Source organism: Eschrichtius robustus, chromosome X, assembly GCF_028021215.1.
Source record: "Eschrichtius robustus isolate mEscRob2 chromosome X, mEscRob2.pri, whole genome shotgun sequence".
Taxonomy (NCBI): Eukaryota; Metazoa; Chordata; class Mammalia; order Artiodactyla; family Eschrichtiidae; genus Eschrichtius; species Eschrichtius robustus.
In genome coordinates, this window is record NC_090845.1 from 49,298,476 (window position 1) to 49,322,076 (window position 23,601).

Here is a 23,601-nt window from a genome sequence, read left to right on the forward strand (position 1 = left end):
TGCTGGGCAAAGCAGGGAGGGGGAAGCAGACAGAGGTTGAGTGAGTTGTTTGTCCTCAGGTAGGACTAGTGAGACCAGGTCCAGATGCCTTGGCTATATAGGTCAATGTGACTGTCTGCTGAAGGTAAGATGGATAGCCAGGGAAACTTGGCAACAAACTAAGACCAATCACAGCTCAACCCAGAGATGATGGGCTTGCTGAACATCTGTATTCTCCTCAGGTCCAAAGCAAGTTATGCAGAGGGGATTTGCCCTACCAGACACAAGGCCTAGAGTAACTAACCTATGAGGTAGTGCCACAGGAGTGGACAAGTTGGTTTTATGGAACAGAATAATATTAATAATATCTAACACACAGCACTTACCATGTGCTGGGCAATGTTTTAAGTGCTTTATGTATAACTCATTTAATCCTCACAACAACCTATGAGGTAGGTACTATTATCACAGAGAGGTTAATTAGCTTGCCCAAGGTTACACAGCTATTGAGGAACAGAACTGGGAATAGAGTAGAAAAACAAATCCAGGGAATTGCCTGGCAGTCCAGTGGTTAGGACTCTGCACTTTCACTGCCGAGGGGGTGGGCTCAATCCCTGGTCGGGAACTAAGATCCCACAAGCCACTCAGCACAACCCGCCCCCCCGAAAAAAAAGGAAAAAAGAAAAACAAATCCATATATATATGGGAATTTAGTTTAGGACAGAAGCGGAGCTTCAAATCAGGGGGATAATTGATGAACTAGTCAATAAATGGTATTGGGGCAAATGACTATCCATGTGGAAAAAAATATAGATTCTTACCTCTCACAATTCACAAAACCTAATTCCAGAAAAAAAGCTAAAATTTTAACTTCTATACAAGTTTTAGGTGAAAATATAAGAAATTCTTCTTATACAAAACATAAAATACAAAAAAAAAATTGATAAAGACGACTATGTAAAAACTGAAATCTGCTACATGCTAAAAGATACCATAAGTAAAATTAAAATACAAGCAACAGACTAAGAGAAAATATTTTTCAACACTTGCAGAATATATAAAAACACACTCCAACAAATCTAGAGTACATAAAGAACTCCTACAAATCAATAAGAAAAACTAACATCCTAAAAATGAGTGAAAAACTGAATAGATAATTCACGGGAAAGGAATAAGGAAGAGCCAATAAACATAAAACAAACTGCAACACCATTTTTTGCCATCAGATTGGCAAAAATTAAAAAGGCTGATAACATCCATTGTTGGTAAGGTTGTGGGAAAACAGGTATATCTCATACACCGCTCATATACTGACCTTTTTGGAAGGAATTCGGCACTATCAACATTTATGTTGTACATACCTTCAACTCAGCAGGTCTAGCTACCTTAGAGAAATGTTAACGGGCACATGGGCACAAAAGGTTATTTACAAGAATTTTCAAAACACTAAAAATTAGAAACAATCTAAATGATAATCAGTAGGAAACAGTTAAACATATGATGGTACACCTATGCTACAGACTACTATGCAGCAGGTAGATCTCAATGCATTGATGAAGTGTATCTCTATGTACTGATGTTGAAAGATATCCAAGTAAGTTGTAGAACCACACACACTAAACGAAACTATACCTCTATCTATTTATGTCTACATATGGGTGTAAACACAAGAAAATAAAAGGTATACATCAAACTGATAACAAAGGTTACCTTTGGATAACCTTTCTCAGAGGGGGAAGAGTCTTAGTCAAAGGGAATTTCTGCTTTCTCTGTCTTGTTCTAATTTTGGTCAATGAGGATTAATTTTTTAAATAATATTAAAACAAAAACCTACATTAAAGTCAGCTGCACTACACAAAAAAGTGCTTTATACATTGTAGTACTCAACAAAGTTTACTTTACAAAAAAGGCGTCATCTATTAAATGTGAGAAGCCCACCGAAAAGTCATCATAAACCTTTGCAAGGGATGAACTGAATGACACATAACACAAATGATACAGGTAATGGAAGTAAAATAGGCAAGAGGGAAAAAAGAGTCACCAGCAGTGAAGATTGGACAATGCTAAAAATGGTTAATAGCTAATTATAATAGCTACCATTTTTTGAGGGCCTCCCATGAACAAGACACTGTGCCAGGTGCTCTGTGCAAGCATCATCTCTAATTCTTACATCAACCTGTGAGATATCCCCATTTTACAGATTAAGAAAATACGGCACAGAGAAACCAAGTATCAGGCTTAAGGCCAGGCCTTTGCTCACTACAGGCTGTCCTGGATTGGATTTGGGATTGAGACTGGGGCTAGGGGGGAGCCCTCCTGGCCTGGACTCAAGTGCTCAGCTGCCCTTACTATACTCTGCATCCTTGAAGCATGCTCCCAAGCTGTCCTGTTCATCGAGACTGGCGTTCTCCTCCTCCTCCTCGCTCTCGGTTCTCCAGTATGCTGGCCGCTTGATGGGCCGCTTCCCTGGGGTGCGCTGGGAAGCAGGACTGCTAGACACTGTGCCCAGCCCACTGCTGGAGCTCCCACTGCTTCGGTCCTGCCCCCCGGTCCACCAGGCCTGCAGGCTGGAGGTAGCTGGCGAGGACGATGAGGACTGCAGGTTGGCCATGCACAGCATGCCCTGGATGGCCTCCTGAGTGCTGGGAGAGGCAGGGGCCTCGCTGCAAGGGACAGAGGAGAAATGCTGAGGGAGTTTCTCTAGTTGTCAGAGGAAATCAGTCATCAGAAGAGTCAGGGAGGAGGGACAACAGCTGCCGGGGTCAGGGTGGGAGGAAGGAGGAGAGAACCATCCCAGGCGAAAAACCAGAAAACAAACTAAAGATCAAAATAGTATCAAAGACTATCATAAAAAGGCCAGTCCTTCTTGACTCAAGTCTCTCCATAGACAGCAGGCAAGATGGCAAAAAGAGGGGTGCATCTCCCTTCCTGTTCACCAATGCTGCATTCTTTCCTTTTTCTTTTTTCTTAAAGCAAGGTCCAGAAAAGGCCCAGCTCTCCTTCCATGCCTCTTCTAACTTCCAAAAAACCCCAAACTTATTACCCTTGAAGTCCGTATATCCTCTCTCAGTCAGATCTTAAGTACCTCGGGACAGATTTCATGTCTACTTTATTCTTTCAGCCCAAATGCCCTGGCTAATTTTTGTCCCTTTAAATGACCCAATTAATATCTACTGATTGGTTGACCTAGCCCTTTGGGTGGCAGGTGGGGGTGTGTGTTGTCTGAACACCTAGAAAGGGGAGATCAAAGCCAGTACTCACGTGAGGGCAGCATAGTCAGGTCCCCCCACCTGCCTGCTGGCCTTGAGCAGATCAAGAATTCCACCAGCTCCACTCCCATTTCCAAGCTTGCTTTCGACCCCTTCTACCACGTCCTCATCTGTTGTATAGTCCTCCTGTTGGAGAAAAAGGATATCACCTCAGCTGCCCAGGGTTGGTCTGGTAAGGCCCCAATACAGGGTTGACAGTCTCACTCCTGATACTAATATCTTCTGAGCACCAAGTATCTACCAAGTACTAAGCAGAATATTTGTTCTTTCATCTTAATCTCCACAGCATCTTTGTGAGGCAAGTCTAACTCTCATTTTACAGATAAGGAAACTAAGGCTCAGTGAAGTTAAATAATTTGTGTAAAGTCACAATCAGATATTCCAAATCAGATACTCTTTCTGCTACATCACACTGCCTTTTATTCTACTCTATATTAAAGAATTTTAAAAACATTTCAACTAAAGTATAATCTTCCATTTATATGTTCAGGAGCACTTAGCCCACAATCTTTCACTTTATAAATATTTTAGGAATGGAATGCATAGGATGTTTCCCCCACCCTCAATTAGAATGACAATCTGTATTCTGTCTATGAAACCAGAATGAGCAGAAGATTAGAAACAGGGCAGGCTCCTACCTCAATGTCAAACTCAACTTCTCCTGGTTCACGAACTCGGTTGGGGTCGGAGCAAGGCTTTGCACGGGGCAACTTTCGGGGAAATTCTAGAAAGCAATGGAATGCACTTACCATGAAGCTAAGATTAGCATCTGAGCCAAACACCCAGGGGAAAGAGAATAAGACTATAATTTTCCTGAAAGTAACGACCACAGACGAGTAATTTAGGGAGGTTAGGAATTAGCTTATAAATAAATTTCTAGAGCAAAGGATACATGGAAGCCTACAGAGCTGGTAAATCAGAATGTCAACAAGCTCAGGCCTAAGGTCTTGAGTCTATCAAGCGGACCAAAAACAAACTGAAATGGGCAGGGCAGGAAAGAAAAAGAACAAGTACACACTTGGTCTTATTATCAAGGTCGCCTTCTCCTTTCCCAGTCTCTCGTCAATCTGCAGTTCATCATCTGAATCCAAGTCAAATTCATCCTCCATCACCTGTTCTGCCACCAGCCTAGCCTTGTCTACCTTCTTCGCGATCTTGGCTCGCCGAGACTTGGATAAGCTCTTTACCCTCTTGGTACTGGAGAGAGAGTGAAGGAGAACATAAAAACAGTCACACTCGATGGCAATTCTACCCAAACTGATCTACAGATTCAATGCAATCCTATCTAAATCCATCTAGTTTTGTAGAGATTAATAAGCTGATACTAAAATGTATATGGGCATACAAAGGACTTAACATGGCCAAAACTATTTCAAAAAAGAACAAAGTTGGAGGACTTACACTACTCAATTTCACAATTTACTATAAAGCTACAGTAATCAAGGTAGTGTGATATTGCCATAAGGATAGACATACACATCAGTGGAACAGACCTGTGAGTCTAGAACTAAACCCTTAAATTTATAGTCAATTGATTTCTGACAAAGGTGCTTATTTAGGCAATTCAGTGGAGAAAGAATAGTCTTTTCAACAAATGATGCTGAGATAAGTGGACATCACATGCAAAGAAATGAATGTGGACTCTTACATCATATCATACACAAAAATTAACTAAAAATGGATCATAGATCTAAATGCAAAAGCTAAAACTATAAAACTTCTAGAAGAAAATATAGGAAAATATCTTGTGGCCTGAGATTAGGTAAAATTCAAAACATTTGTGCTTCAAAAGACACCATTAAGAAAAAGTAAAGACAAGCCACAGACTAGGAGAAAATATTTGTAAATCATTTACCTAGAAAAGGATTTATATCCAGAATATTTAAATAACTCTTAGAATGCAACAAAAGACAAACAAAACCAATTAAAAAATAAGCAAAAGATCTGAATAGACATTTCTCTAATGATGAGATATAAATGGCTCAACATTATTAGTCATTAGGGAAATGCAAATCAAAACCACAATAAGATACCACTTTACATCCATCAGAATGGCTATAATCAAAAAGACAGACAATAACAAGCATTAGCCAATATATGGAGAAACTCATAATTGCTGGTAGAAGTATAAAATGGTACATGCTTTGGGATAAATTTTGGCAATTTCTTAAAAAGCTAAACAGAGTTACCATATGACCCAAAATTTTACTCCTAAGTGAGAAACAAAAACATGCCCACACAAAAACTAGTACTCAAATGCTCATAGCACCATTATTCATAATAGCCGAAAAGCATAATCAATCCAAATGACCATCCACTAGTGAATGGATAAACTAAATGTGGTATATCCACACAATGGAATACTATTCAGCAATAAAAAGGAACAAATTAATGATACTTCTACAACATGGATGAACTTCAAAAACATTGTTAAGTGAAAGAAGCCAGACACAAGAGACTACATATGTATGATTCCATTTATATGAAGTGTCTAAAAAGGCAAATCCATAGAGATAGAAAGTAGATTAGTGGTTGCTTGGGCCTGGGGAAGAGAACCAGGACTGACTGTAAGTGGATATGAGGGATCTATTTGGTGTGATAGAAATGTTCCAAAATTATATTGTGGTGATGGCAGCGTATTCTTTAAATTTACTAAAAGTCATTTAATTGTACACTTAAAACAGGTTAATTGTATGGTATGTAAATTATACCTCAAAAAAGCTGTTAAAATATATAAAGGAAGTAGAAAGAACTCAAAAGTGGCTTAAATAATCCTGTTACACATGGTAAACAATATTAACCAGTACAGACTGCTCAAATAAGCCTTATAGTTAAGAGAAACAAGTTTTTGCTAAATCAGTACACTTGACACATTCAGCAAATAGTCACTTGGTGAACTGGATTTTAGTGAATTAGCTGTTTTATACCTCATAGCGTTGCTGGGAGGATTAACGAGCTAATGTAGAGACTGACACATGGCAAGTGGCCCAATGGTAGCTAATCTTATAGTTCTCTGGGCCTCACTTTCCCACATTAGTAAAATGGGGATAACAACACTTACCCTCAGGGTTGTTGTGAGGACTAAATAAAATAATGTATGTAAATGGCTAAGATAGAGTCTGACACAGAGCAGGTGCTCAATTAATGGTAGCTATTTAACCTTGATCTTTTATTAACTTCTAATAATGAAAAATCTCAAACATATATAAAATATTAAAAACTCCCATGTACCTATGACCCAGCTAAGTTTTAGCAATTATCAACACACAGCCAATCTTGTTTCATCTACACCTCAGTCCCCACAAAACATGGCATTATTCTGGAGAAAAGACCAGACATAATATCATATCGTCTATAAATATTTCTATACCTTGACTCCCTAGGTTCACTTAGCAGCAGCCTCTGGCAGGTGCAAGAAGGTAATAGAAGCAGCACAAGAAAGACTGGTGAGGAAGGGAAAAATGTCTCATTGTGTCCTCAATAGCCATTATAGGCTGGACCCTTAGGACTCTCAATTTTCTCTTCCCCAGCAGACCAACCATGGGTTCTAGACAAAGGCAATGCTCAACAGTCTCTCTAATCTTATTCTTCAGTAACTATGTCCTCAAATAACAAGGATAGCTCTGCTGCTTTCAGAATCTACCCTGCCCTCACACTCCCTTTTCCCTTATTTCCCAGCCAGGTAGACCTACTACACTCACCCTTGGGGTCTGAAAACAATCTTTTCCTACAAAAAGGCTGTTGAGGTATCCTTGTCGCTTATGTTCCTATACTGTTCATACTCTGTACTTAACTCTTGACTGCTCCTGTCTGGTGTTTTGAGTGTCCAGATGGTAACTTTTACTGTCTTCCTTTGCCTCCCTACATGTTTGAGGGTTTCTGATGACCTACTTAGCTTCTGGCCATACCTACAACCATCATCATCAGCACCACCACCATCACCTTACATCTTCAACTTCATCATCATATTCATAAGAGCGACCATTTATTAAGCATTTACTATGTGCCAGAACCTGTGATAGGCACTTTACATGCATTACTTCATTTAGTCCTCCAACAACCCTAAGATAAGTTTTATCTATAGAATACATAAAATGAGGACAGAGAGGTGCAGATACGTTAATTAGCTTGTCAAGGTCACAGAGCGAATACGTGACAGAGCAGGGATTCAAATTCGGGATTGTCTGATACCCAAGCTGGAGCTTTTTGCCAAGATGTGCTTTTATTTTATTCTTTTAGAAAACATTCTGTTAAAAATTATTTTAAGAAAAGTAATATGTGCTCACTGTATAAAATTCAAATGCTTTTGAAGTGAAACTTTCCTCTCTTGCCTCCCTTATTCTACTTTCCAGAGATAACTACTGTTACAAGTTTGGTGTGACAAGCATAAAATATGTGACAAATATATTTATTTGCATGAATGTGTATAAACATCTCTGGAAGGAAATCGTTGACATTGGCTTTCCATGCGGAGGGGAACTGGGGAACAGAGAGGAGTGGGAGCAAAATTTTTCACTATGTATTCTTTCACACTTTTTGAATTTTAAACCGCATAAATTAAATTTTAAACCTCTTCAAAAAGGTTAAATTAAAGGAAAAGGTCTGTATGTTGCTTTTTTACACAAACACACACACACATATGTGCATACGTGCTTTTTTAAAAAATTCAAATGAACTATTCCTATATATTATCTTGCAACCTGATTTTTTCACTTAAAATATATCTTGGAAATCTTTTCACGTCAATAGATAGTAAACTCATTCTTTTTAAGTTACACAGTATTCTATTCCATAGATGTACCATAATTTATTTATCCAACCTTTATTGATGAACGTTTCCAATTGCTTACTATTACAAACAGTGATACAGTGACTACTAAATATTTCTCTTTACACACCTGTGCAAATATTTCTGCAAAATAAGTTCCTAAAAACTGAATTGCAAAAGGTATATAAAAAACTAATGCTCTTAACCAGTATGCTGTACTACCTCCTATTCCCGCCAACAGTTCTGATCCACTGACTTGCTGAAATTTCTAGAACTTATATAAGATTTTCCTCAGGATTGCCAATTAGTTCCAGACCTCTCCCCCTTCCCACCCCCAACACTACCATGGTTCTCTGTACTAAGGAATGTTATCTGATAATATCTGGTTATTTCCCCAAGCACAGTCCCTCCCTCACCCATGCCCCAGCCCCAGGTCCCAATTCCATGCCTTGTCTTAGTGGCATATTGCCACCAACAATCCCAGCATCTTTGCTTCTTCTCCCCACCTCACCTGCCATTAGACATCAACAGGGCCAGCGGGCCCTCATTCCCATCAAGGTCCAAGTCTGGCGAGTCATCATCTGAGTCATTCAAGCAGGTACCAGTGATGTTGAACTGTAGGAGGAGGAGGCTCAGTTGTCACCTGTCTGGAACTCCCATGTGAATCAGAATGACCAGTTCCCTCTGGTTTCACTGGTTGAGTTCACTGTCAAAACCACCTGAACCAAGGCCTTCTGCTATGCTGTCCCCCCACCCCCAACCCAAATGATCACAGGAGCAGAAGGCTGAGAATGTATGGCTGGCTCAAGGGACACCTATCAATCTTGCAAAACATGTTCCCTAAAAAGAGGTGGAGCATCTTCACATGCCTATGTAGGGCACCACAATCTTGAAGCAAGGTGGAGCCCTGGAGGAGGGCTTTTCTCAAGAACCTGTTCAAGACTCCAACCTGCCACTCGTATACCATGCTCTCAAATGTCATTCCCATCCCAGCATTTCAAGAGTCATCTCAAGTGTCATGTTTACTGAGAAGAGCTCCTGACCATCGCCCCTACCCAGATAGAATCATCCCCTCCCATGTCTCAGGGTCCCACACACACCCTTGATCGTGGCATCCACAACACTTCATTGCACTCATTTCTTTTTATGCCTATCTTTCTCACTAGCCTGTCAGCCTCTTGAGGGTTATGTCCACAGCACCTATCACAGTGCCCAGCATAGACAAGATCTCAATAAATGCCTGTTAAATGAGTGGGACTGGTAGCCAAACACCAGGGGCCCTAAGGGAGGTGGGAGGACAGGAGAGCCTATCCTTTTTATACCCTGCTCTTCCAAGGGACCCAAAAGGGTTGGGCTGAACCCAAGGGCCAGCACCCACCTTTGCTTTCTGGGAACAGCCTGTCTTCAGTGCCTGATGACTGTATGTGTCCATGAGATTATAGCTCAATTGGCCAGCAGGCCCCAAGGCTGAGCTCTCCTTGCCCTTTCGCTCTGCCTTCTTGAAGAATTCCTTGGGCTTCAGGCCTTTCTTCTTTGAACCACTTTTGGAGGGCAGTGACAGCCTGGACATGGATACTGAAGTGGAATGGGCTGGCCTGGTTAAGGGAATGGAGCCGGCTGGGAAGATCCTCTGCAGCCCAAAGATATTGCTTGTCTTCCCAACGTTCTGTTGGAAGATATCCTACAAGAGTGTTAGTACATGAGGGGGTTAGAGCTTACTCAAGGGTTCACTCTGCACTAAGAGCAGAGGTCTGTTCATGGCACTGGCGGTACTGCCATGAAGGGGCTTAAAGATGCTCCACATATGCACTTATGCACACCCTAGTTTTGGCACAATAAGTCATTCAAGAATTTACTGGGTGGCATTTCTTTACCTAGCCATTGACGAGTAAGGAGAAGACGAGCAGAGGAAAAGCTCAGCACTACTGTGAAAACCGGAGAGAAAAAGACTCCAAGAGCAGCTGACATGAGACAGAAAATAATTGAGTACTAAAATGTGTGGTTCCAACTCTAAGGACCACAGGATTTGAGAGCAGGAGAGAGGTTGTAGTCCTAATTCTGCTACTAGCCTCCCACCTTCATCTTATTCATAGCAGTTATGCTTTGATTTGTTGTATATAATGAGCTTCCACATTAAGATTTCATTTGAAAAAAAGGATTTCATTGCTTCAAAACATTTGAAAGCCAATGAAAAAGATATGATCCATCTCTTAAGTCCTCTTCCAACCAGCCCAAAGTTCTGTGTATATAAAACTGGTTTAACTGGGAAGAGCCAGAGAAAAGGTAGGCCTAAAACCCTGAAGGATTCTGACAGATGGAAGTGGTGGAAAATGAGGTAGGAGGTGGACAATGTAAGCTATGGTGTAGGCAGTGAAACACGCTGCAAGAGGTGAGGCTAGAACCCCAACTTCCCAGTAGCTCACTCTGACCACCCTTCAGCACAGATTTAGTGCCTATATCCTGGGCACTAAATGGAACCTTACAGCTTCTGAGCTAAAGGAAAGTTGAAACTTCCTCAAGTCCAATTCTCCTCTGGTGCCTTTGCTACTTCACCAGCCCACACTGAGTTCTCTCTTTGCTGCAGTCTATTAATAACAATGGCTCACATTTATTGAGTACTTACTCTGCCAGGCACTGTGCGAGGGGCTCTATATACATTAGCTCTTAATCATAACAAAACTCTGAAAAGGTGGTGTTATCCCCACTTTACAGATAAGGATACTGAGGCTCTGAAAGGCTTGCAAATGACAGAGCAGGAACCAGAACCCAAGTTTCTCTGAGTCTCTTACCACTGCACCTTACTGTCTCGTGGTATATGCCACCTGTTGAAACATGGCTTTGTAATCATCTTCAACCCGGGAGAACTGTCATTTTGTAGAATGTAGAGACTGAGTCAAAATATTAATAACAACAACTACTACTACTATGACCTCTGCCACCCACGACCACCATGACCCACCAGCAGAATTTACTGAGCACCTACTGTGTGCCAAGCCCTATATTTAGTGCTCAACCTGTATTATCTTACTCAATCCTCTTAATAATCCCTCAGTAGTTATTAGTTATCCCCACTTTAGACATGAGGAAACTGAGGCTCAGACAGGTTAACTTTGCCCAGGTTCCTCTACTAGATTGTGAGTTCTTTGTGGGCAGGCACTGTATTATTTATGTATCCTAAGCACCTAGCCCAACATGTGGCACACTTGAGGCACATAATAATTATCTGAATGAATGAATAAATGAATGAATGAATAGGGTCCTTGGTGGGGTCTTCCCAATCCTTCCCCTGAGCCCTCATGCCAACTGCAAAAGCCTGACCTGCCACTTGAGCCTTGAGCCCTTCCCAAACGCCTCCCCTGCTCCCATGCTTCTTACTTCCACCAGGCGAATCTCCCTAGCCAGATCTTTAATGAGCTGTACGGTCCGCACTGTTTCCGGGATCTCATCCTCGTGGTCTGGCAGAGCCTGTCAAACAAAAGGCATGAGGAATAGATCCACACATAAATGAACAACTGATTTTCAACAAAGTTACCAAGGCAATTCAATGGAGAAAGTGTAGTCTCTTTAACAAATGGTACTAGACTGATCAGATATCCATATGCAAAAGAACTTCATTCCATATCTTGCACCAGACACACACAGAGACTCAAAATGGATCACAGACCTAAATGTCAAATCTAAAACTATAAACCTTTTAGAAGGAAACAGAGGAGAAAATCGTTGGGACCTTGGGTTAGGCACAGATTTCTTAGGACATAAAAAGTATGAACCATAAAGGAAAAAACTGATAAATTAGACTTATTAAAAAATAAAAACTTCTCTTAGAAAAACACTGTTAAGACAAACCACTGACTGGGAGGAAATATTTGCAAAACATATATCTGATAAAATAAAGGACAGTGTCAAGAGGTGTGAGGAACTTAGTTGTGACTTGAACCACACCCCTCAGCAAGTCAAGAACCTCAGCAAGATACCTGGGGACAACCCAGCCTCTCCACTTCTGAGGACAGAACTCAATGTTGAGCAGCTACGAGCCCACAGCTAGCCCAACAGCAACCCAGGGAGAGACCTGTTGATTGTCTCTCTTTTAATTCATTTGCAATCTTATTTATCAATACATCTTTATGCAGACAGCTCAAACTTTTCCTCTGTGACTTCTTCCACCAGTTTTGACTTGAATTCTGTATCCAGAGGACTGATAAAAATTCCTCAGCATTTCCTCCTTGCTTCCCATGGTTTGATTCCTTTAACTCTTTTAATCCATCTGGAATTTATTTTGGTGGCTGGCCAGTGATGGGGACTGAGAACCCATGTGACCCAGCTGGATAACCTTGACAGCTCCCTCTTCCCAGCCCAGGGGCTCTGGAAGGGTGAAGGAGCAACTGCTTCTCTTCACAAAAGAGAAGTTGTCTGCACTTCACAAAAGACTTCTTCCATGAGTGTGGGCTCCTCAGTTCTGTGTCCTACTCTCTTCCAGCTCCCTTTGGTCACACTGTTTGGGGCCATCCCTTGGTCCCTGAGGCCATCCTGGCTCAGGACATGAGTGCTTAGGACCTACCCACCTCCCTCCCTTTTGGTGTTCCTGGGACAGAGTCACTCTGAAGTTCACTTCGTGGGAGGGTCAGGTGGGGATGCAGAGTCAGAGATGAAACCCAAGGTAGCCACACCTGAGGGATGTGGCAAAACAGAATCGAAGGCTAAGGCCCAGGTGTAGTTGAGTCCAGGGAGCAAGAGAAGGCCCAAAACATGAAGTCCAAGGATACCTGGGGGGAAGGCTGTCAACAGGAAATGGGGAGATTGTGCACATTTAAGCCTGCAGTGGCTGAAAAGTTTCCTCAGGCTACTGTATGCAGGGGAAGGAATCTACAAAGAGTATCAGAAGCATAAAAGAATATATTGATATTTCCTATTTTTGTATTTCTTAAAATTGGTTTTTAAATAAATTCAACATTTTGAGTAGGTAATCCATTCACGTAGTTCAAAAATCAAACAATATAAAAAGATATATATTGAAAAGCCTCAGTATATATCTGACCCTGCCATCAGCTCCCCTAGCCCACTCCAACAGGTAACCACTTTTATTAGTTTCTTCTGCATCCTTCCAGATTGTGTCTTCAGTCAAATACAAGCACATACAAATATAATTCTTCTTTTCCCCCCTTTTACACATAAGGTAGCACACTATACACACAGTTCTACACTAATACATGATAAATTCTGGAGATCTTTCCAAATCAGTACATAGAGAGCTTTCTTAATCTCTTTTATAGGCTGTTTAGTATTCAATTGGATAGATGGATATTGGTATATTCCTAAAAAGCCATTTTGGCAGTATGCATCAAGAGTCTTACATTTTTTCACATACTTTGATCTAGTGATCGCTCTTCTAAGAATCTATCCTGAAGAAACAATCAAGAGATGAGGAACAAAGCCTGATGCAAACAGCTATTTACTGCATGATTTTCTAGAACTATCCCCCAAATAAATAAATAAGCAACAATAAACAAGTGGTTAGGTAAGGATGGTACATCCCTGCAAAAGAATATCACGTAACTATTAATGTTTGTGGAGAACTCTGGTGACACAGAAAAATTAAGATAAGCCAACCAATTCAGATACAAAATTATATGTACAGGGTGAGAGCAATCATGTTTTAAAAATGAATATTAAAAAAACAAAAGAAAGTATACCCAAATGTTAATGTTTATTCCCTCTGAGTTAAAATTACAGGTGAAGTTTTTCCTTCTTTACACTCTTCTGTATTTTTCTAATTCTCGACAGTAAGCATGTATTACTTTTTATAATCAGAAAGAAAGGTTTAAAAATATAATCCAAGGAGTCCTAGCCCAGTCCTCTACTCTAATCCTAGGAGCCCACGAACCTCCCTAGTTTCCTCCACGTCCCCAGAGGATCTTCCCAAAGCCAGTCCCTGCTGAGAGTAGACCTCTAAAGTAGGTAGAGAAATAAGTATATTTACTTCTTTCCTTGTCCAGGCTCTAAAGGCCAAGTTCAGGGCTTTACCACCATGGACCAGGTAGGAGGCAGGGTGTCTCCTGTTTTCTCGCAAACCTAAAGGGGGAAAGAGGAAGGTAGAGTGTCAAAGAAGCCATGCAGGGAAGTGATGGACTTGTTATTTTTTTTCAGGCAACCAGAGAAAATGCTCAAGGTTCTGAGCACAACTCCAGATCTCAGTTCTTATAATGGTGTTCATTTTATGACTACCTTGACGTCTACTATCTCATTTAATCCTATACCCAACCCTATAAGCCAGATATCATTATCTTCATTTTATAGTTCAGGAAATGAGGCTCAGAGAGGCAAAGAGACAACCAAAGGCCACACCTGGTAAGTGCCAAAGCCAAGACTGAAACCTCATCTGTCTAAATCTGAGGCCTGTGCTCCTTCTACACTACTCTGCCTCTTGGGTTTCAAAATGTGAACACTCAGGAGGACGACTGCCACCTACACAGATCTGAAGAGCCATTAATGCCTTGTTCTGAGTTACTCCAGGAGGAGGTTATAACAAACATCCAGATTTAGGCTCAATAAAGAATTTTCTACTGAACTAAGCTGTTCAGAACAGAAAATAATAAGCAGTTAGTCATCCAGCCTCTGAATGAACACTCAAGTGACGGTCTGTCTAGGTGGCAGAATAAGGGCTTGAGGTACTGCATAAGAGACTGTACTCATTGGCCTCTGAGGTTCTTTGTAACTCTTCCTGGCCAAGTCACCTTGAAGGATCTCAGGTCTGAGTAAGGGAGCCACTCTATTTCCAAGCAGACCAGGAAAGAGGAAACCCAGCAGGTTGGCTTCTATCTGGGCTGATACCCAGGAACCAAACCAATGATGGGTAGTCAGGACTGGGCCTTGTCCCCAGGGGAAGCACGTCCAGGGAACTCTGACAATATACCAATTGAGTTTCTTATTTTAATTGGCAGGAAATCGGAATAATTTCACTGTGATCCAATTTTCTCAGTCCCCTTTGCTAAATAAAAAAGTTAAAATCCATGCCCTACCCTACATTACAATTAGTAAAAAAGCCAATTTCAAAAGATCGCATCCTTTGATTCCATTTTTATAGCATTCTTGAAATGACAAAATTATAGAGATGAAAAAGAGATCAGTGGTTTCCTGAAGTTATGGATAGTTCAGGGGGAGAGAGTGGGTGAGGTTATAAAGGGGTAACACTACAGAGATCTTTGTGGTGATGGGTACTGTATCTTGATTTGAGGTGATGGACATGGTCAGGGCAGCAGGGCAGAAAGGACAGTTGGCAAAGGGCTCCATACCTCGAAAAATGTCCAGGATATGCTTTCCCACATACCAACAGATGGTCTCAAAGTTGGGGAACTTGAAGAGGTCTGCTGTGCTCAACCGCTTCTCAATCTCATAGGCTCTGGAGGAAGTAGGCACAACAATAACAATGATAACAAGGACCCTATTTACTGGGCACCTACTATGTATCAGGTATTGCTCTGGATGCTCTGTATCCATTATCTCTAATCCTCACAACTACCCTCTAAGACCTTACTTTATGGGTTAGGAAACTTGGGCTCAAAGGTTATGTGACTTGACAAAATTCATAGAACTACTAAGTGAGGAAGAGGTATTCATCATCAGACTGAACATCATCAGAAACCAGTATCCATTCCTTTCTGATCATCTTGCCTCCTTCTATGCTGCACTCCTCACAATAGCGGAGAACTCAAGGACTCTAGCGGATGGGAATGGCCAACTCGGGATCACCAGAGCTTCAGGACTCACTTGAGCTGCATTTCAATGTTAAGGCTGTGTAAGAAGTTCCCTCCAAAGGCAAGGCAGTCCACGGGGGTCAGCACAGCATGGATCCATCCTGCAGTGTAACAAGGCAAAAAACATAGCTGGCAGAGCGCCTTTCTTCTTTGGACATCACCACTGCCCACTCAGCTCAAACACAACTCCTTAGACCAGACAGCCTGGCAGTAATTCAGAACATTCTAGCTTCCTCCACTCTCCCAACACCCATCCTAGCCAAGTCTGCCATCATTATAACCCTGAACTGGACCAACCTATGGGGTTAATAAACTCCTTCTACTTCCCTCTTCTGCACTTCAAAATCTCTTCGTTGCCTCACCCATCCTCTCTCTTATTGCTAAGAAAGGCATCACCTCCTTGCCATGACTACCCCTTCTAACTCTGCGCTAGGTAAAACAAAGAGCTTTTGTGTTAGACAGACCTGGGTTCAAATCTTGCCATTTTCTATAGCTAAATATCTACTTCACAGGTTGGTTGTGAAGGATGTACCTAGTTGAAACTAAATTATTTTCCTTGCCCTTGACCCTATACTGCCTTCTGGGACCTTCTAATTTTTCTTCTTATATCTCTCTCATATTCATCTCCCCTTCTTCATCCATCCATCCTACTAATGGCTTGGTTCAGATCCATCATTATCGCTCACCTACGCTATTTGCAACAGCCTACAAACTGGCTCCTCTAACACCAGTGGTTCTTTAAGGTGTGATCCAGGGAATCCTGGGGCTCCTTGAGACTCTTTCAGAGCATACGCATGGTCAAAACTATGTTCATGATAATACTAAGATGTTATTTGTCTTTTTAACCCTCAGTATACAGTGGAGTTTTTCAAGGGGTACATGACATGATATCACAACACACAGAAGCAGATTTGAGGACACAGAAGTTTTCTGCTAAACCAAATATTAAAAAGATTTGCAGAAATGTAAATGTCAATCTTTTCACTAAATTTTTTTAGTTTGAAAATAGTTATTTTTCATAAAAATTGTTACTTATGCTAACATGTAATGGGTTTATTCTTGTTTTTTCCTCAATGAACTAATAAATATTTTTAAATTCTCAGTTTTAATTTATAATATGGTAAATATTAATAAATATAAACCACATAAATAAAAGCTCTTTGGGGTCCTCAATAATATTTAAGGGTATAAAGAGGTCCAGAGTCCAAAGTGTTTGTAAACCACTGCTCCACACCAATCTCAACCTCTGAAGTCTATCCTCCACATCTCAACCCTAAGTGATATATCTGAAATGCAAATCTGCCCATGTCACCTCCTGCTTGAAACTCTTCAATGAAATGTACATCCACAGAAGAATAGATAAACTGCTGTATACTCATGCAATGGAATACTAGAAAGCAAGTGAAATGAATGAACAGTAGCCACATGTATCAACATGGATCTCACAATCATAATGTTCAGAGAAAAAAGTTGAGAAAAATACATCTAATATGATTCCATTTATATAACATTCAAAAACATGTAAAACAATACTATATACTGCTTACTAAGGCATACCTATGTAATAAAGGGATAAAAATGCATGAGAATGATATCATCAACTTCAGGACAACAGCTAGCTCTGAGAGGGCAGAATGGGAATGTAATTGAGGAGAGGTATATACAAGGCTTCAAATATGTTTATAATATGTTATATTTTTAGTTGAGTTATAAACACATAAATGTTCATTATATTATTCTCTATATCTTTTGCTACATCTGAAATATTTCATTAGAAATTAAATAAACAAATAAATCTTCAACAGTCCCCAGTTGCCTCTGAAGTAAGTTCAGCCTGCCAACCTTTTCAGCTTCATCTGCTCCCAGCCCTTGGTCTTTAGGCTCCAGTATCCATAAGCTGCTTCACACATCTTTGCTTTGCTTATGCCTTTCCCTTCATCTGAGAGGGCTTTCCTGCCTTTCTTTCCTTGGTCAGTCTCTATTTACTCTTCAGGTGTCACTCTTCTGAGAAGATTTTCACAAACCTCTGGCCAGACTAAGTGCTCTTCTCTGTGCTCCCAAAACTTCTGGTGAATACTGTGTCTATTAGAACATTATACTGAAATGGCCTATCCATCTTTTATCTCTAGCACCTAGCCCAATGTTGGGGCAGAGAGTAGACATGAAATGCTTGTGGAACTAAGTAGATTGCACCCAGTTTGTGGGAATTTCTACCAAGATGCAAATGAATCCAACTCAAATCTCTGGTAGACAAATTCAATTCACCAGTTACCAAGTGCCCAGTGTACAAAAAAAAACATCATGTGAGACCCAGCAAAGAATTCAAAGATGGGTGAATAAATGCATGGGAATAGAAAACTATAAAAGAGAAAAGCAGATGGGTATGGGGGTAGGAGGAGGGGGGCATGACTTGCCTCATCATATATTAAACATTCTATAAAACCAATGTAATCAAATCAATATGATATTGATATATGAATAGACAAACAGATCTGAGTAACAGAAAAGAAAATCCAGAATTATACAATATAATGTTAGACAAAGATGTTAGAATTATATGACACGAATTTTAAAGGAGTCATCATAAAAATGCTTCAACGAACAATAACAAGCACGCTGGAAACAAACAAACAAAAGAAGTAGAAAGAAAGAGAAGCTATAAATAAGAAACAAGTACAAATTATAGAACTAAAATATACTACATCTGAAATATATAGTGAAACAATGGACTCAACAGAAGAATGGAGACAATGGAGAAAAGAATCAGAGAATTTGAAAACAGAACAATAGAAAGCACCCAATATGAACAAGAGAGAAGAAATAGACTGAGAGAAAAATAAACTCAGGAACCCAACAAGGACCTACTGTATAGCACAGGGAACTATATTCAATATCTTGTAATAACCTATAATAGAAAATAATCTGAAAAAAGATAGATACTATATATATAACTGAGTCTCTTTTTGCTGTACACCTGAATCACTGTAAATCAACTATATGCCAGTAAAAATTAAAATAGACAAAAAAAATAAAGAATCATGCAATGGGACAGAAAAAAAAACCCTCAGGAACCTGTGGGACTACAGCAAAATGTGTTACATTTGTATAATCAAAGACCCAGAAGAAAAGTTAGAGTGTGGGAATGAAAAAGTATTTGAAGAAATAATGCCTAAAAATTTCACTAATATGGCAAAAGACATAAACCTACACATTCAAGAAGCTCGATGAACACATACAGTATAAACCCAAAGAAATCCACACCAAGACACATTCTAGTCAAATTGCTAAAAAACTAAATAAAAAAAAAATATTGGAAGTAGCAAGAAGTGACACATACAGGGAAAAAAACAATTTAAAGGGTAGCCAAAATCTTATCAGAAACCACAGAAGCCAGAAGGAAGCAGCACAACATTCAAGTGCTGACAGAAAATATCAACCCAGATTTCTATACCCAGCAAAAATATCCTTCAGGAGTGAAAGGGAAATCAAGACATTTACAGATGAAGGAAAACTAAGAGAATCTGTTGCCAGCAGACCTATCCTGAAACTCTAAACAGAGAGGAAATGATAAGAGAAGGAATCTTGGAACACCAGGAAGGAAGAACAATGGAAGAGTAAAAATACAGGTAAATACAATAGACTTTCCTGCTCTTGGGTACTCTAAATTATGCTTGACAGCTGAAACAAAAATTAAAACACTATGTGATATGGCTCTAATGTATGCAGAGGAAATATTTAAGACAAATACATTACATATGGTAAGGGTAAAGAGATGTGAAAAGAGGTAAGGTTTCAACTCTTTCTTCAAACTGGTAAAATGTCAACAACAGTAGACTGTCGAAAGACAGATATATATGTACATATAAATATACACATATAGATATGTATGTACATATATACATATATACATATACATATTATCTACATATGTACATATACATAGATATATGTGTATATGTCTATGTATATGTACATATACATATATATCTATATATGTATACATATATACATAAAACTAGAGCAAACACTAGAAAAAATCTATATAAAACCTGAAGCTGAAAAATTCATATGGAAATTCAAGGGGCCCAGGAAGGCTGACACTTCCCAATTTCAAAACTTACTACAAGTGTACAATAACTGAGACAGTGTGATACTGTCATAAAGACAGACATACAGATCAAGGGAATAGAATTCAAAGTCCAGAAATAAACCAATACATGGCCTATGGTCAACTGATTTTTGACAAAGGTGTCAAGACAATTCAATGGGGGAAAGAATGGTCTTTTCAAATTGTTCTGGGACATCTGGACATCCACATGCAAAAGAATGAAACTGGACCCATATCTCACACCATATACAAAAATTAACTTGAAATGGATGAAAGATATAAATGTAAGAACTAAAAAGAAAACTCAGAAGAAAACACAGGTGTTAATCTTCATGACCTTGAATTAGGCAATGGTTTCTTAGATATGACACCAAAAGCACAAGCAAAGAAAAAAACAGATAAACTGGACTCTTGGGCTTCACAGAACAACAAGAAAGTGAAAAGACAACCCCCAGAATGAGAGAAAGTATTTGCAAATCATACATCTGATAAAGGTCTAAACCAAAATATATAAAGAATTCTTACAACTCAACAATAGAAAGACAAATCACCTAATTAAAGAATGGGCAGGGACTTCCCTGGTGGCACAGGGGATAAGACTCCACACTCCCTCTTGCACTGTTGGTGGGAATGTAAATTGATAAAGCCACTATGGAGAACAGTATGGAGGTTCCTTAAAACACTAAAAATAGAACTACCATACGACCCAGCAATCCCACTACTGGGCATATACCCTGAGAAAACCATAATTCAAAAAGAGTCATGTACCAAACTGTTCATTGCAGCTCTATTTACAATAGCCAGGACATGGAAGCCACCTAAGTGTCCATCATCGAATGAATGGATAAAGAAGATGTGGCACATATATACAATGGAATATTACTCAGCCATAAGAAGAAACGAAATTGAGTTATTTGTAGTGAGGTGGATGGAGTTAGAGTCTGTCATACAGAGTGAAGTAAGTCAGAAAGAGAAAAACAAATACAGTATGCTAACACATATATATGGAATCTAAGGGAAAAAAAAAAAGGTCATGAAGAACCTAGTGGTAAGATGGGAATAAAGACACAGACCTACTAGAGAATGGACTTGAGGATATGGGGAGGGGGAAGGGTAAGCTGTGACAAAGGGAGAGAGTGGCATGGACATATATACACTACCAAATGTAAAATAGATAGCTAGTGGGAAGCAGCTGCATAGCACAGGGAGATCAGCTCGGTGCTTTGTGACCACCTAGAGGGGTGGGATAGGGAGGGTGGGAGGGAGGGAGATGCAAGAGGGAAGAGATATGGGAACATATGTATATGTATAACTGATTCAATTTGTTATAAAGCAGAAACTAACACACCACTGTAAAGCAATTATATTCCAATAAAGATGTTAAAAAAAAAAAAAGACTCCACACTCCCAATGCAGGGGGCCTGGGTTCGATCCCTGCTCAGGGAACTAGATGTCACATGCATGCCGCAACTAAGAGTTCGCATGCAACAACTAAGGAGCTCGTGTGCCGCAACTAAGGAGCCGGTGAGCTGCAACTAAGGAGCCTGCCTGCCTCAACTAAGACCTGGCACAATCAAATAAATAAATAAATAAATAAAAATGGGCAGAAGTTTTGAATAGATATTTCTTCAAAAAAAGATATATAAACATCCAATAAGTGCATGGAAAGATGTTCAAAATCAATAGCCATTAGAGAAGCACAAATTAAAATCTCAATGAGCTACAACTTCACACCCACTAGGATGGCTATAATCATAAAGACAGGCAAAAACAAGTGTTGGGGAGGATGTGGAAAAATTGAGACCCTCACAAATCATTGGTGGAAATGTAAAATGCAGCTGCTTTAGAAAACAGTCTGGCAATTCCTCAAGAAGTTAAACACAGAGTGACCATATATATGACTCAGCAATTCCTCTCCTAGGTAGATATACCCAAGAGAACTGAAAATACATGTTAACACAGTAACTTGTACATGAATGTTCATAGCAACAGTATTCATAATAGGCAAAAAGTGAAAACAACCCAAATGTCTATAAAATGATGAATGGATAAACAAAATATGGTATATCCATACAATGGAATTATTATTCAGCCATTTAAAGAATGAAGTACTGATAACATGGATGAACCTTGAAAATATTATGTTGGGTGAAAGAAGCCAGACATAAAAGACCACATATTGCATGATTCCATTTACATGAAATATTCAGAAAAGGCAAATTCATACACAGAGAAAAGTACAGAAGTGGTTGACAGGGGCTGGGGGGGAAGAAGGAACGGGGAGTGATTGCTAATAGGTACAGGGTTTCTTTTTGAAGTGACGAAAACTTTCTGGTATTAGATAGTGGTGATGTTTGCACAACTTCATGAATATATTTTTAAAAACTGAATTGTACCCTTTAACATGGTAATTTTTATGGTATGTGCACTATATCTCAATTTTTTTAAAAGCACATTTAACAAAATGAAAATACAACATATCAAAATATGTGACACAGCTAAATCAGTGCTGAGGGGGGAATTTATAGCACTAAATGCTTATATTAAAAAAAAGAAGAAAGGGCTTCCCTGGTGGCGCAGTAGTTAAGAATCCACCTGCCAACGCAGGGGACACAGGTTCGAGCCCTGGTCCAGGAAGATCCCACATACCGCGGAGCAACTAAGCCCGTGCGCCACTACTATGGAGCCTGTGCTCTAGAGCCCGCGAGCCACAACTACTGGGCCCATGTGCCACAACTACTGAAGCCCACGCACCTAGAGCCCATGCTCCGCAACAAGAGAAGCCACCATGATGAGAAGCCTGTGCACCACAATGGAGTAGCCCCCAGTCGCCGCAACTAGAGAAAGCCCATGTGCAGCAACGAAGACCCAATGCAGCCAAAAATAAATAAATAAAATAAATTTATTAAAAAAAAAAAGAAGAAAAGTCTGAAATCAATAATCTAAGCTCTTGTCTCAAGATTGGGAAAAGGAGAGCAAAATAAACCCAAAGCAAGCAGAAAGAAGGAAAAACAAAGATAAAAGCAGAAATCAATGAAATTGAAAACAGAAAGACAACAGAGAAAATCAATGAAACAAAAAGTGATTCTTTAAAAAGTTCAACAAAATTGACAAACTTCCATTAAGACTAACACAGAATAAAAGAGAAGGCACAAATTACTAACATCAGGAATGAAACACAGGGTAGCACTAGAGACTTGGAAGATATCAAAAGAATAATAAAGAAATACTATCTCTACACACATAAACTTGACAACTTAGATAAGATGGACCAATTGCTCGAAAAGCACAAACTTACAATTCACTCAATATGAAATAGATAATTTGAATAGCCTAATACAGGTTTAAAGAAATTGAATGTTAATTAAAAACTTTCCAAAAAGGAAATCTCCAAGTCCATGTGGCCGCCGTACAGAATTCTATTGAACATTTTGAGAAAATTTAACACTAAGTCTGAAATCAAGGAATTAAGAAATTAGAAAGTCAAGAAAAATCTAAATCAATGGAAAGACATATGTGTTCATGGAAGATTCAACATACTAAAGATGTCAACTTTCCCCAAACTGAGACAACTATGGGGACTTTTTCAAAATAAATACACTCAGATCCCACCCCAGACCAACGAATTCATAATTCTAGGGGTGAAGCCTAGGCATTTATTGTTTCGGGGAAAAAAAAAACCCTACCCCCACCCAGGTCATTCTGACTTATAGTCTACAATGCCAG

The 23,601-nt window shown here is 39.7% G+C and overlaps 1 protein-coding gene across 4 annotated transcripts in view; it reads right to left on the minus strand.

Moving 5' to 3' along the window:
* Positions 1-23,601, minus strand: part of PHF8 (PHD finger protein 8) — an 85,983-nt gene that overhangs the window by 33,900 nt on the left and 28,482 nt on the right. For 2 of the 4 annotated variants that reach the window (XM_068533859.1, XM_068533863.1), the window contains exons 9-18: positions 15,781-15,868; positions 15,306-15,412; positions 13,994-14,085; positions 11,392-11,481; positions 9,395-9,697; positions 8,528-8,631; positions 4,267-4,445; positions 3,887-3,972; positions 3,241-3,374; positions 2,329-2,642 (exon numbers count right to left, since the gene is read on the minus strand). In XM_068533859.1, the coding sequence (XP_068389960.1) occupies positions 2,329-2,642; positions 3,241-3,374; positions 3,887-3,972; positions 4,267-4,445; positions 8,528-8,631; positions 9,395-9,697; positions 11,392-11,481; positions 13,994-14,085; positions 15,306-15,412; positions 15,781-15,868 (1,497 nt within the window). The remainder of the gene's footprint in view (positions 1-2,328; positions 2,643-3,240; positions 3,375-3,886; positions 3,973-4,266; positions 4,446-8,527; positions 8,632-9,394; positions 9,698-11,391; positions 11,482-13,993; positions 14,086-15,305; positions 15,413-15,780; positions 15,869-23,601) is intronic. The other 2 variants (XM_068533861.1, XM_068533862.1) reach the window with 2 other exon arrangements.